Below are 16,203 nucleotides of genomic sequence, written 5' to 3' on the forward strand. Positions count from 1 at the left end.
AAACTGATGCCTTGTCCAGAGGATCTCATTGGGAAATGAACTGCAAACACTACTCTTTCTCAAATGGAGAAAGCTTCTCAGTTTCTTTACTAGAGAATTTGGAGCACTGATATCCCAAGTTCATGGTATGTATTCTGCAAGCTGGGGGGACACAAACTTCACCAAGTCCCAAGACTTGGTAAGCAACAATCCTCCAAAATTATGCCAGTTTGCCTTTTGGCCTCACAGCAGTGCACACAGAATGAGCCCTTGGACACTTGTGATAAATTGGTGCTTTACTGCTTGGTCTTCAATCTTCTATTAGCTGATTCTTTGGGAATTTAAAACCCTGAAGAAACTGTGATACAAGGAGAATAAAATATTAACTTTGCCTCTTGTATGACAACCTACACAAAGTGCACGTCTGGGGAAGTGTGACTGACAGTCATTTGTGAAGGGCTGTGTTTGAAAATTTGTGCGGTGACCTCTGCAGTTCTGTAGCTGCAGATTTGAACAGATGTCAATTCGCACAAGTGGATTGAGGTTCTTTTTGTTCTTAAGTGTGTTTTTGGGTTTTGTTAGGTTGAAGGGGTTTGAAAAAAATGCATCATTCATCTAATTGTAAAGTATGCATCCTAAGAAAAATGCACAAGGTGAAAATCAGCTGGGAAATTTACCAAAAATTATTATTTGCTCCATATGGTAGGAAGGTTAGCAATATAGTGTTACAGAAACAGGGCTTAATTAGTAGAGGCTTCCCAAAACCAGCAGATCTTCAAGAGGAGTGAAAGAGATGAGACAGAACATTTCACACTTATTCAATGCCACTGCAAACACAGAGGGCTCGAAAATAGCAAAAAACAGAAGGAAACTTGTGCAACCTCCTCTCTGCTGGAGAGGTGGGATCAGGGCCCCTGCTCCCAGCACCTGGCACGGAGTCACAGCCATGCAGGCTGGATCCCCCTGCCAAAATCTGGCCCCAATTAATGTGCAGCAGGTTCTGACTTTGCTTACATGATCAATGCCAGTTTTATAAGAATCAATTTTTAGAAACTACTGACTCACATCAGCTGACAGGTTATGTATGATTAATAAGCAACATAAGAAAACAATGTTTAATAGTTTAATGGCTCTAAGTGCAAAGTAAAATTAATTAATTATACAAATTAAAAATGCTACAAAGTCTTTACAATCATACAGTTCTAGAATTTAAATCGTATTACTGTGATAATTTGAAGTCTAATGCTGAAACATACTGAACAACTCTTAAAAGTTTTCTGCTTGACTTTAATTTCTGAATAATTAGTAGACTTCAAGGACAATTTTATATACCACAAGCACAGAGACAGAATTTGTAAAACAGTAATGTTATGAAACAAATCTCACTTGAAGAACAAAATCTACAGAAAAACAAATTATTAATAAAAAATTCAAACATTGAAGTAAAAGCCTGAATCCTAAAAAGGAATAAGGCTGAATCCTAAAATTTATCTAAACAATATTTGTCATTATATCAGTAATAAAAATAATTAATTAGCAAAACTGTCATACTTTGTCTAAAGTATGCTAAGGCTATAGTGAAAACTCAGTTTGAAATTAATTGAATGGACAACAATCTCCTTATTTTTAATACCTTTAAGCTTCTATTTTGTTTATCTGTTTTGCTCCAAAATTCTAGACAAAATTAAGTTCATTAACTCTTTTTCTAAGTCTGAGGAATGGGACAGTTAATATGTGACGAACACCAAGCAGTACATTCTACTCACAAAATACAAAATAAGCTGAACGCAACAGTCAAGCATCTGACACAGTCCAAATACTGCCAGTTTATAAGTATTTCTACACAAGCACTTCACAAAATATTTAACATTAAAGTCTAAACATCTGTGTAACTCAAATATATTTGTGATGCTCCCAAAGGGTTAATACTGTCTTGTTTCATTTCTTACATGTAGTAATTTAGCTGTGAACAAAAGCAGCTCCCTGCTGGATACCTTGGCTAAAGGAAACACAATGAACTGGTAAAAACCAGTTTTATCTCACTGCTGTTGCCTAGGGCTACAGACAAAATGAAGTAAAAAAATTCACATGCAGAGTATTAGGTGCTTATGAAAGATCCAGCAGCGCTGTTGCCTAGTGATTCAGCCAGGAATCAGCACAGGCCAATGAGGTGTTTGGGTACTGAATAACATCCCCAATGACTGCTTTACATCTCCTCCAATTCTGTCATACACCCCCATGATTTCCCAGTGGTGAGAATCACTTTCAAGGGAACCTGTCAGGGAAAAAAAAAAAAATTTAAACAAATAAACACATCACATATAGCACAATTACTCTTTTTGCTTTTCCCTTTGGATGTAATACTGCTCCAGATTCCATGTCTATCCAGTGTGAAATGCTCTTCATTTGTATTAATACTCAATTATTGCTACAATTCTGATAAAAATACCTTAACAATTTAAACTAACCTTTAGTTTTCAAATTGCAAATACATGTTACTGAATTGCAATGAATACACTAAAGCAAAATTCATCTCATGCTTTTAAAAGAGCTACAAATGATGATTTTGATGTTTTCATCAGCAACTTTGTCAGCAATGCATAAAGATACTAGGGTTTTTTACCCCCCACTTTTCAAGTTCTGGGGTATTTTTATTGTTGCTTTGGCTTAATTTCAGTTTGTTTTGCAGTGCCTAGTGCTGTTGTACACAGTAGATTTGTTGACATGAAAGCTGCCTCATTAGCATGGACTATATTTTGGGGAAAAAAAGCTACTTCAAAGATAAAACATCCTTTACCTCAAAGAAGAAAAAGAGATCTCTCCCCATTAAGACTATATGTGTGCTCTACTTTAGTGACATTTTGTCTCTGTATTAAGAAATAATATTCATACATAAGGGTGCACATAATACATATTTAGTTGAAGGAAGTCTGCTGAAGGGGAGCAGGAGCATTTCACAAAAATCTTTTCATCTTCAACATCTCTAATCCTGAAAGACATTTTCGTACTGTATAGAAGGGTAAACAACATGAACAAAAAACCAGACTTTTTTTTAAAGATCACTCTCAATTTTTTCTCTGAGATCAAACTTTATGTTTTCTATCTGGCCTCTGTCATTGATCTCTCTTTGAAGCTTCAGAGGAAGCTGAAGTATCTCCATGATGGATGTAGTCTAACATGCACAAGCAGAAGAATGTCAGGACTGCCACAGTAATTTGCTTAGGAAAAGGAGACCAAACAAGGGTTATGAAATGTGTATCTCCAAAAGTCCTAATCTTTGAAAGCCCCAGATAACTATTTATTGTCTAAGAATGTGTTTCTTTTCACCTATTAAAGCATAGTTGGTGTTTAAAGGAGAATTACAGTTCTCATGGGAATGACATCTTGAACCCATCTGTTTAATGCATTGAGAAGGATTTGCCAGTGTGTGACAGTAAAACACCTTAGACAGAGGTGAATAACAAGGTATGTCCCATTTGTCCATAGGACATTGAAACCTTCTGCCAGTTAATGGTTAGTCTGAAAAATGTAACACTAAAATGATATTCTACCCCTGCAACCAGGAACACTCTCAGTAACCATGTAAACATTTGTCTTTCCTAGAAACCTATTACAGTGCTTATATTTATTTCATGGCCATGACTTCCTCAGAGAAAGTATGAAAATTTTACCTCTGAAAAAGGCACCAAAAAGTCTCCTTAAACTTTTCCTATCCGGAAAGGAGACTATGATTGCTATTCACTTTATATGTCACCAGTAATACCATACTTGATCATTTTTAAGAACCTTATAGAAGCATAAATGCCAGGTATCTAATCCAGTAATTAAAAATATTTCAATGTAATGTATCTTGAAAAACACTCTAGCTTCTTTTTTTCCCAAGGAATTTGTAACAAAAGAAGAAAGGCAAACACAGGTGTACAATGTAAGCAACCTACAGAAATGCATTTTGCAAAGCTTGGGAGTATCAGTGTGAGACATTTATAATCCCAGTGTAGCCAAAAAGTCTCATTGGACTTTTAACATTTATTTAACAGGAATGTAAGATCTTACAAAGGTTAAGTGAACAGTGAGGGGGGAAATAAGTATGGGAACCAGAAAGAGTAATTTAGATCTTGGATACCCTTCATTATCCTTTCTCAATTTTTGTGGGAAGGATGGGCTCCCTAAGGACCCATAAAGGGTCTTGTAACTGCAAGCCTCAAAGAGTGGCTGGAATTCTGCAATAGATACAGAAGATCTGCAGGAGGAAATACAAGAAAAATTATCAAGTAGTTTTCTTTTTCAGCTGTTTCCATGAGTGCAAATCTGTATGTTGCAACCATCTCTGAACTAATTAGAATAAAGCTGTTTCTGTCCCTGAATCTTGTTGGGTATTACTGCTGAGTGAGTGACCTGGCAACACCAAGTACTCCATTTGTCAGCACACTGGAAACCCTTGGGCTTTGGCTCACTGAAGTTTAGGGATTCCCAGGAGCTTTAGCCTTTTACCAAGCAACAAAAGCTGAGCAGTAGGCTACAGTGACAGGTACCAGTTTTGTAGATAGAAAAACATAATTATTTTATCATGTAATTACCATTTGGTCCAATACATAGAAAGCTGTGTAGTTACCTACTCACTTTCTAGAGATGCTGGTCTGGCAGATTATGTTCTCTACCTTTAGCAATGACCAGTGATTTTGTTTGCTTTGTGTGCTAGGCATCCACACAGAAATGTTAAATAGACACATTTTCTAACTGAAAATTACTGGAGAAAGATCCTTTGCAATATTTTTTCAGCAGTAATGAATGCCTGGCACATCTAGAAAGGCAGGCACATATTAAAGGGACATATTTCTCACTCTACCACACCCAACAGAAGTTCCACGGCAATGAATGAAATAGATTTTTAAATTACCATGTGCATTGCTACAACAATCTCACTTCCCAAAAGGGAGTATCTTTTCTTTCAGTTATTTTCCTTTGGAACTTTTATAGTAATTTGAAAAAGCAATTACTGCAAATATGAAAATGAAACAATTGAAGTAAAAAGCAAAATAGTTGTTTCTAGATTCCTAATATGATGATGATGATGATGATGTACAAAGCTAAGCATGCCTGAGAAAGAAATGGAAATTCAAAACTGTCCCTACCTTCAGTGGCACTTCCAAGGCTTTGGTTTGCTGTAGGGACTCCATTATTCTTTTTACCAGTGCTGTAAGGTAAATTTGAAAACCTACAGCTTTATTTTCCATGTTAGAATTGTTATATATATGTATATTAAAAATAGTTTTTTATATTCTGTTACATAATACCTGCATTTCTACATTAAAAATTATAATTTACAACTTTTTCAGATTATTTTAAAGTGATATTTTATCTCTTGAGAACAGTTTAATTTCCTTTTTTAAATTGAATTTTTGGGTAAAATTTGCAGAATTATTTAATTTATCTAGCCCATATGTAAAGAAGTATAGCACTACTACATTTCATATAAAGGTATGTAGAGCATGTGTGAATGCTCAGTGTTCAACTTCACTTCTCATAACTATCTGTGTGATGACATTTTATATATTTTAATTCTCTAACTTTCTTGTGCAACCATAAAACTCACTTTAAAAAAGAAGCTAGGAAAAAAGCCCACAAGAATCTGAACTTTAAAAAATATTTTAATCTTCAAAGTAAAAAGATCAGAGCCAAATTTTTTAAAAAATCATCTCTGTGGGGTAGTGGAGCTATCAGGACTCTAAACAATTAACTTCAGTATAATTCATGTAACTTAACAACTCATCATGCCATAACACTATGCTCAGTATTACTGTGCAAATGCATCTATAATTATTCCAAAACAATCATCTGGGATCAGATTTACCATCACTGGTCCTGCTAATTAGTGTTTTGCTTGACAAAGATTGCTGCTTCAACACAGGCTCTTCTAATAAAAATCAAGGAGAGGATCAACAGCTTCTAAAATGGAAGGTATTTTTGGCTAGTGAAAGTGAAGCAGGAATACCAGGTAGCCCCAGAACCTGCCTTGCTCTGACAGGATGGGGGAATAAATAATGGATGTGGTCTTGTGTCTCAGAGGCCTGAGAAGAAGCAGAGGCTGTGATTTGAGCTGCCAGGGCAAACCCACATGACTACTGAGCAGCTTCCTTTGAAGTTATCCCTCACTGCACATCACAGCTCTTTGGCAGCTGAGGTTAGAGGCAAAGGAGTGACAAGAACTCTAAGAAGCTGTGGATGTTGTTGCTCTGGCTGCTGCCAAAACCTTTCTAATGATGCCAGCAATGAAGAGCAGTCTGTAATGTTTCATGTCGTGTCACTGACACTGAGGCTGGCCTGATAATAATGATGAGGATAACCAGCTTCTGCTTGAACAGTGATCAGACCGTGCTGGCTCACTCAGATTTCTATGCTAACGAGCTGTCATAAGCTTTTCATGAAGTCCAAACTATGCAGTAACTCAAAGTATCAGCAGATCAAGTGCCAGAGCTGAGGAAGCCAAGACATTTGTTGACACATCTATGTACAGCTACACCTGTACGCTTGCTTCATGTCAGATTTGGGGTACGTCGTGGTCCACTGTGGGGCAGAACAACATTTTTTCAAAAGCAGAAACAAAGACTGCAATCCACAGATTGTGAAAGGAGAAGTGCTGGCCTAAATAATTACTCATTTGTAATCCAGTCCAAGTCAACATGGCTATTAATAGAGGAGTGTTGGACTGCCTCTGTCTTGAGAAGCCCACTCTGAATTTCAACAAGCTGTCAGCTCCAGGAGGTCAGCAATGCAGCAGATGCTGGGGCACCCCAGCCAGGTGGGATGCCTTCAGAAGGCTCAGTGTGTTGCCAGTCAGTCCTGGATAAACATTTTTTCCAAGCTATGACTACACAAAACTTTTGAGAGGATAACACCTGAATTCTGCACTTCTCACACAGAATCACTCAGCTCTGTGTGTTTCACCAGACACTTAGGAAGAGCACACTCAACTCTGAGCAGCTTATAATTTCTTGTGTTTTTAGATAAATAAACAGCAGCAGAGCCTTTGGGCAAGGAGAGGAATAGGTCTTCTTGACAAAACGAGTTCCAACAGACAGTAAAAGATGGAGCATGAGTCAGCAGCATCTCTTCCTGGGCTGAAATAAGTGAGGGATATGACAAAGGCTGCTGCCTCCTGTGCACTGAGTTAGATCTGCTCCCCCCAGGTTCTCTAGACCTCTGAACTAGACTAGTTATGTCCCATTTAGCTGTTATCCCCAAAAGGGGATGCATGATGGCAGCAATAACTGCAACAGCTTTCTCTGTTGGTTCACACATCTATTGCTCTAAGGCATCTGGCACAACCAGAGTTCTGCTGCATTCTTAAATACTCTTAATTTTAAAATGCACAGATTAAAGTGGCCACATCAGTGAACAAACCCAACGGTTCTTCATTCACTTTGACAACCATTAAAAACCTCTCCATGGTTTGCTTCATTTTCTTCTTTCCTTTTTTTCTGTCAGTTCAGGTCCCTGTTCTCTTTCTCATGTCACACTGACTTTTCTCTATCCAGAGTTTAGTAAAGCCATTCATTTCAAGCAATCTGAAGTTGTTGTGTCTGCATTTCAGCCTTTTGAAATCACTCCCTTGCAAATATCAAGAAAAAGCAGCTGGATTGCCATTCCTGTTCAGTGGTCTGCTAAGACTGTAAACAGTGAAGAAGGAAGAATTTAAATACATTACAGTCTTTGCACAAAAATAAATAGGTATAGTGGCTGAATACATTTAGGCTGGAAATTTAAAGTTCTAGGTTTTGGAGAGACAAAATTCTGGAACAGTCCTTAGTGGGAGTAATTTTTCATACGAAGATGATAATTTATAAAAGAGACCATATGGCATGGGGGTATGTAATCACAGGAAAGGTTCCCTTTAGTCCTATGTACATAATATCTGATTCTTCCACTGCTTTTGCAAATCTCCTTGAAAACTTCCCTCTTTCTCAAGGCTCACAATAAATAATCAAACATGTACAACTATATCTTCTTTATCTTGTATACATTTTAGAGTGTAGTCACTAAAAAACAGAACCACAGTGTCTAAATAAATCTGTCTCTATCACTCTTGATTTTTTGTTTCTTGTCTAAGATTTAGACTGGAGACTTTGGGGATAATGATTATTTCTGTTCAGTCAAGAATCTAGTATATCTAGGGCACATAAATTATTAATTTTAAAGTGTTCCTTTACAGCCAGCCATGTACTGCAAAGGCATCTGTAAAATGCTGTTCTCCCAATCTTTGCAAGTTATCTCTCAAAACCCATAGTCAGCAATTAGGAAAGCTGTTGATTATACTCATCTTAAAATGCTTTGTAAGCTACGTATACATGTTAAAATATTGTGCATAAAAAATTGGTGACAGCAAAGTTAAAAGATTTTAGAGGAACTGAAATTTTAACACATGTTTTACCATACATTAGATTTTCTTGATACTGACCAGAATAAATATGCTTATTGAAAGTGCTGTGAATAGGAACAAAGATAAGACACGCATGCTTGCTGTGGAACAAAAGCTTATTTGTCCCTATCAAACTGAAGACATTTTTCAAGTGCACTCACCTATGAAATTATGACTCTAGAAACATGTCAAAGCTGGCCAGACATATGATCTATGGAACAGGAATTTTTGCAAATTGAAAGCTATCTAGAGGCATCTTTAGTTTACGCACCAGTGTTTTCCAAGCTAGAAAACGGCACCTCAGAGGAAAGAAAATGTCACTAACTTGTGATGACCAGTTCATTCTTTTGTTCTTCTGTTCCTGCAGTTCCCTTTTGAACATGTGCACATTTTAATGCAGTTGTCTCAGTATCAAGTAAGCATAAAATTGCAGCAGAATAAAGTGAAATTTCATGTAATCTGTATGTGAGCCAAAAATGTGCACTGGCAGATGTTAAAAAAATGTCTAAGATACTATTCTTTGGGTAGCAAGTGATCTTAATACTAACATAAATAGGTTTAATTTATATTGATTGTTGGTTTGGTTTTTCTTTTTGGTTGTGTTTTGTTATTTGGGGTTTTTTTGTTTGTTTGTTTGTTTTTGACTGGTCATTTCTATGTTCTTAAATTTAAGGTAAGGACTTCAGCTGAAATATTTTATACCTAGTAAAGTATTAGAAAAATTGTTTCAAGCTCTACATTGTGCATGTATCAAAAATACAAACAGATGCAGAAATTTTTTATTTCTATCAATACTGTATAATTATAAATGAATTCTAAAAAAAACCCCTTTAAAATTACTCTAATGCACTGTGATATTGAACACAAAGCACTGGAATACATGAATTTCCACAAAAAGATGTTATTTCAAGTACCAAGTGTCTTTCATTTAATTATCACTAATGGATGCAATCAAGCAGAGAGAAAGGCATAGAAGAGTCCACAGTAATTGCCGCTGGCAAAGTTCACCTTTCAAACTCATCAGCTATTTATGGAACACACATTAGAAGCCAGATTCTACAGTTGTAACTACAGGTATCCCTTGACCGTAAAAAAAAAATTTAAAAATTTACTTTTCTTCCCCACAAAGCATGTTTCCCCTTTTAGCTGTAATGCATTCAGCATAATCCAAAGCCAAAGAGGCAGTTCAAACACAGCATGGAGCACCAGTGTCAGAAACAGTCTCACAAAATGAAAAATTGAGTTCTGCCATTCCTAAATACTCTTCCAGAGTCTGACTTGGGGAAAGACTGACTACCCGATTACACAGACTTCAGGACTCAGAGGCACTGAGCCTTCTCAGATCCAAGAATCCAGTTTTTTGGCATTCCCATAGTATCATCTGCCTTTCTGCTTCCTGGGCTGCTGGAGAGCTCAAGATGTGAGGAAGCCAGACAGGCAAGCTGGCCAGAAACCAGGCAGATTATTGATGGTAAAGCTGAGAGTCTTCTGCCCAAGCAAAACGAATTTCTGCCAAATGTTTTGATTTGAACTTCCCAAGCACCCTCTAATAGGAAATTAGTATTTTAAAAAGCTCTTTTGCTGTCATGTTCTTGCCCTAAACAGAGAATTGAAGGAAACAATATTCCATATCATTGATGAAAATTGCAACATTCAGAGTAGTATGTGCTTCATTGTATTTCAAAGTATGTCAAAGCTTGGGCAGTCAAAACCTTATTATAAATAAATGATGTTCTGTCTTGTCCATTCAGAGTGAGCCATATGTGCACTATAAAACTGTGGGCAATGGATTCTTTTTGAAGAAGGTATTCTTCCAAAGTACAGATGAGACCTTGAGATGACCCACCTCATGCAGTACTTTGTGCAGAAGTAGATCAGAAAAAAAAGAACATTTCTTTGCTTGTTTGCTTGTCCTCTTGTTTATTAGATTCAAAATATTCCAAATAATTTGTGCATTATTAGATGCACTATAAATGGGATTTCTGTATATTGTAAAGTCCTGGAAATTCTTATGGGAACATATGAAGTCCTATGCAAGACTAAAGAAGGTGCCAATACTACAATTCCTTGGGGCAATTTTCAGCTGCCATTCAAGAGAGTCTAAGAAGCAAAAGAACATTTTAATGTTGTGAAGCAATTCAAAAGAGACTCTTCCATCAGGGAAATGCTGCTGAGAAGGCTTATCTCCTGCATTGTGATCTTATGAAATAATACTATTTACCTTTATGTTCTTAATTTATAAATCTTAAAAATATTTTAAGTTTCATGTTCATTCTACAAGCAAGAAAAAGGAGACATATATTTGTTGATGCTTTCCTGAAAAAGTAGATCAGAAGCATGACTGGAATCAGAATGCAAACATGCTGAATAGTAGGCCAGTACTTCTTGGATCACATTAAATGCAGAAGAATAACACAGCACTGAAGTGTAATCCATTTAAACCCTCCAGCACTGTTCTTTAGCTTCAAGTCCACGTCCTTCGCTTTACAGAGCTTTGTGACTGTACAACTGAGATTTCTCTCTGGATCATTAAACTGCAGGCTGGAAACTGCAAGTCAGCAGATTCTGTAATTTAAAGTTTCTGAATGGACAAAAGCTCATTAGATATGTAAAGACAAAGCTGACAGCTAAAGAATATTGGCAAATAAAAACAAAAAGAGTAAGGATTTTTAAAAAAGGGTGAGAGAACTTTAGGTAAAGAGATGAAAACTCTATTTGGACTTTCAAAGCACTTAAGTGAATTAAGAGCACATATCCTACTGACTCCTCTTTGGTTTAACTCTCAGATATCTAATCTGTTACCTTACTTAGCAGCTCCGGAAATAATTGGAAAATATGAGGAGAAAAAGCGTGTTCCTATTTAGTTTCATCTGAAAGGAATCTAGGTCAACTGTTCTCAGGCTGCTCTGTGATGTGAACTCAAACCATTCCCACCAAGGACTGGGACAATAGGGAGATGTGCTTCAGCACTGCTGCTGGCTGCAAGTGAGATGCGACTGCAGATCCACACTTTCTCTGCTATTCAGATCAAACAAAATCCTCATTAATGACTGAAGAATTGCCAGCTTTGGACCCTTTTAAGACATCTTGGATTAGTTCTTCTACCAGTAGCAGAACTACTTGCAAACCACAGTCAGAGAGGTTGAAAGGAGCCTTTGGAGTTTACCTGGTCCAGCCCTGCTGCTCAGAGGGACCACCTCGAGCTGGTTACCCAGGACCTTGTCCAGATGGCTTTTTTACATCTCCAAGGATGGAGACTCCACAACATCTCAGGGCAACTTGTGCCAGTGCTCAGTCACCCTGAGAGTAAAACAGTGTTCCCTCATCTACAGAGGGAACCTTTTGTGTTTCAGTTTGTGCCCATTGCCTGGGTGCTGTCACTGGGCACCACCACTTCCTCTATGCCCACTCCCTTAGGATATATACATTAGCAAGATCCCCTGAGCTTTCTCTTCTCCAGGCTGAACAGTCCCAGGTCTCAGCCTGCCTTCTCCCCCAAGACCCTTCATCATCTTTGTCACCCTTTGTTGCACTTTCTTCAGTCTGGGAAGCTCAGAACCAGATGCAGTACTCCAAGTAAGGCTCTCCCAGTGATGAATAAAAAGGAAGGAAATCAATATCTCAATATCTCTTTTGTGTAAAGAATAAGACAAGTTATCATTCTTCTGTTCTGACAGGAGTATATCTGAAAGTTCCTGTAATGAAGAATTTCCTTTTTTTTTCTTTGGCTCTTAGGGCAAAGTAGAGACAAATTGAAAAGTCAATCTTCAATCAGCAGAATGAAACAAACTTCCATCTTGAACACTCAAGTTTGGCAGCCCATGCTAAGTGCAATGACAATTTCCAAGGTATCTCATACCTCAAGACTGCCCAAGTCCATTTTCTAAAGGTCATCTTAGCAACTTCAATTATAGGATTATAACTTTGAGGCACAAGAAGGAATTTACAGGTATGTTTGTTCTGCACCCTGCAGCTAGACCTGGAGATCAGCAAACTAATTACTACACAGTCTAAACTTGAGTATTTGAATTGCACTCCTTCTGCATTTTCAGAAAAAAGCCTCCAGTCACCATATTTCCATATTGGGATAATGTATTACTATTATTCATATGATAGCTAGAGGTTTTTTTCTGTTATACTTGAAAAGTATTGATTTTTCTGAATTTGCTACAAATTCAGACTAGTAATGGAGATCTAAATTTGACCCAATGGGGGCAGAATCTATGATTTTCTACATGTATAATCAACCATGAATCATTTTTATATTTTGGGTATAATATTAGCTCTATACTTTATGCAAATTGATGCAAAATAAGATAATAAAAATCCTTCTATGCTGTCCTACAGATGTCTTTCAATGCACTACACTTCCTAACTCTGAAACTATGTCACTTTTAGACATTTTCTGAACAGATATTGCAATCTCCTATAAATTGCATATATTTTTTAAACTTTAAATCTGATTTTAATTCCTGTATTTAGAGGTCAAATGTTAATATATTAACTTAATTCATTACAATGCCCTGAATATATTGAGCTGAAATAACTCCCAGGTAATTTGTTTAGATTAGATAGAGTTTTAATGCTCTCATTCTGAACTAATATTCACAAGAGGGATCAGTGATGAAATGAGACTAATATAGGAAATTGCACTGTTCAAATGAATGCAGCACGGGAAGGTGAAATTAATTTTTTATTAAATGCTTGTGCTATAATGGAAGATATTTCTTGTATTGGTGAATTTAAATCATTTTTGATATTTTGACTAATGGGTTTAGCCAAACATTTTGTTGAGCTTCAAACTAGGTCAACATTTGTGAATAACCACTTGGTGCCTACAGGAATAAATCCACAATTTACTGGAGAAGAGACCCAATAGTCTGCTACATGCCCTCACTTGCTAAATTTGTACCAGATGCTGACACAAACCCTGGCTTAGGGAATAATGTCTGGAAGTAAGACAGATGAGAAGATAGAAACATAGGCACAAACTTTTACTAACCTTAATCTTGAGAGTGCCATCATAAATGTTTCTTATTACAAAAAAGCAGTAAACTAATTTAGAAATTACAGTGTGGCATAATCTTACATGAAGAATGGAATAATTCTTTATGTAACAGCCCCTAGTCTAAAGTACTTCAAACTGGTTTATTTCCCTCTAAAACCTTGGAAGAAATAGTATTTACTTTTACAGGATTCACACAATGGATGATGAAATCTTGATTAAAAAACTACATACAAATAATCATGCTAATGAATTCCAAATGAGTATATCACATTTTACATACAAGCCAGTGGTGGAAAACATTCAGAAAAATCTGCTTAGTATACATTTTCTTAATTGTGAGAACCAATGTGCTTCTTCTCACTACATTAGTTCTTTATTCTCTAAGAGGAAAAGAGCAGAAGAGATTTTATTTACCTGAGAATTCCTGGATTTGAGAATCTTCGACCTCAAACAACAATTCGTCGTGGATCTGGGCAATTAACCTGAAAAATTTCAGAGACATCAGATAATACATGCAAGAAATTTTTAACAGTGCTTTCCATTCATGAATAAGTTAAAGTGAAAATAAACATCCAAAGAAAATTTAAAAATCATTAATGAATTTAAGAATTGCCTCTCCCTATATTCTGGAAACATGAAGGCCATAGTTGTAAACCCAAATTGTGCTTGCCACCATATAAATGTCATTCAGGGATTTGATGACATAACAAGGTATCACTTAAAACCAACCTAATTTGCAGAAAAAGACAAGAAATGATGGAGACAGACTACGTTTTGTTAATATAGTTTGGTTTTTTGAATTGGATATAAAGAAGAAGTTCTTGCTCATGATGGTGGTGAGGCACTAGAACTGGTTGCTCAGAGAAGTTGTGGATGCCCCATCTCTGGAATTGCTCAAAGCCAGGTTGCAGGGGCTTGGAGCAATCTGGTCTCGTGGAAGGTGTCCCTGCCCATGGCAGGGGGTTGAACAAGGTGGTCTTTATGGTCCCTTCCAACCCAAACCATGCTGTGATTCCATGATTTAAATTAAATGTCACTTGTAGACTTTTCTTAATATCTTTTCTTAATAATAGCAGTTATTCAAGTAAATAATTCTTTACAAATGGCTGAAACATCAATATGGTTATGACTTATAACTTTTCACAGCTTCTTAAGATAGTTTCACACTGCCTTAAATTACAGTGTGACATTGACTAACAGTGTGGTGAGCTCTAATAATAGATCTTAAATTATTAGTCACTTACAACACAGTCAGAAGCAGAATGAAACAGATTAACATGTTTTTAATAGGAAATTAGGACACAGGACACAAAAAAAGAAATAGATGAAAAGACCAGGATCATCTATAGCAAGAGAACACAGTTACATGAAAAGTTGTAATTTCGAATTCAAGTAAATTAATTAAAACAAGAGTATCCTGATAACCATTGAAATGACATGCAAAAGGTACAAATCAGAACAGTGAATATTAAAGATGAATAAACAGTCAATCAATTGAATAAGTGAAAATAATTGCATTTATTAAACCAGTCTAATAAAAACACAATAGACTGATTATTGTTTGTTCCAGAGTAGTCTCATGCCTTCAGTCAGGATTAAAGCATCATATATTCTGAATATTTGGTAAGGAAAAGTCCTTTCTTAGAAGAACTTACAATATACATAAAAACTTCATCATAAATTTTTCAGGATTTAGAAATGAAAGAATAGGATTTTCAAAACCTCTCAGCATTGTAGCAACTGATCGCCTCACCTCCATGCTAAAAGTAAAACAGGAGGAGCAGGTTTGGACCAGAATTAACTGCCATCTTATGTATGTCCAAAAACCTGTGGAAGCAATGTAAATTAACTGAAATTTTCTCTCTGGACAGCAAAATAGACTTGATACAACTCTACATGCTCCTGTTCACCAAATGAATGCAGCCCAGCTCCTTTAGCTTAGGTCTCCATCATGGCTAAAGGACATTTCTGTTTCTCACCCACATCATCCTGAACATCACAGCCCATCAGCTCAGCTGCATTGCCAGTTAACTCAGGAGCTGCCTGGAGCTGCAGAGTTACACCTGCCCCGTCTTACACATTTGTGATTAATTTGAAGTTCAGGACCATGTTCTGTCTGCTAAATACAGAACTAAAGTTGGCATTGCTGGTTCTCTGTCTAGCTCTGCTCCTCTCCTAACCAATGCCTTCAGTTAGAAAATGGGAATAATATTTGTGAGATCTAAGGAATGAGTATTTCTAATACACTTCTATTTTCAAATGAAAGATATTATAGAAGATTTAATTAACACTAAACATTATTTCCTGGACTGATGCCAATAATGAAATAGTACACATTGTTTCCTCCTTAATCTTCATCAAACAAGATAGATATTTTTTGATGATGTTTTATCTCTTTTTCTTACATGTTTCACAGCAAATAATGAGTTCTGGTCTTGCAGTACAAGGCCACCTGCATTTTTTCAAGCTTGCTTAAGTAATATTGCTTTCATGCAATATGCTGTTCCACAGAAGGAAGCATTCAATTTGATATCAATAAAGATGAAAGAAAAAAATCAAAGCAATTTGTGCATTCAATATTTACAGTTTTCACCATTCCCCTGCATACACCTACCTAGCTATTGCATAGACTGAGTGAAAGAAGTTTGAAAAAGCCCCTATACTTTTGCTTAATAGCTTAATTGAATTCTCTTCACTTTGAAGGAATATTGCAATAGCAAGCTCCTCTCATTATCTTGTGCTAAAAGGTATGGCCAACTGGATTAGAAATTGCAAACCAGGCAGACACTAGTATATTTTT

General features: G+C 36.4%; 1 protein-coding gene across 1 annotated transcript in view; it reads right to left on the bottom strand.

Annotated features, from left to right (window-relative positions):
* Positions 1 to 2,185: 2,185 nt before the first annotated feature.
* The window catches only part of POLN (DNA polymerase nu), an 88,323-nt gene continuing 74,305 nt past the window's right edge, over positions 2,186 to 16,203 (bottom strand). The window contains exons 23-25 of the mRNA XM_059470180.1: positions 13,818 to 13,885; positions 5,112 to 5,173; positions 2,186 to 2,254 (exon numbers count right to left, since the gene is read on the bottom strand). Of these exons, the coding sequence (XP_059326163.1) occupies positions 2,186 to 2,254; positions 5,112 to 5,173; positions 13,818 to 13,885 (199 nt within the window). The remainder of the gene's footprint in view (positions 2,255 to 5,111; positions 5,174 to 13,817; positions 13,886 to 16,203) is intronic.

The sequence above is a fragment of the Ammospiza nelsoni genome, chromosome 4 (assembly GCF_027579445.1).
Source record: "Ammospiza nelsoni isolate bAmmNel1 chromosome 4, bAmmNel1.pri, whole genome shotgun sequence".
NCBI lineage: Eukaryota > Metazoa > Chordata > Aves > Passeriformes > Passerellidae > Ammospiza > Ammospiza nelsoni.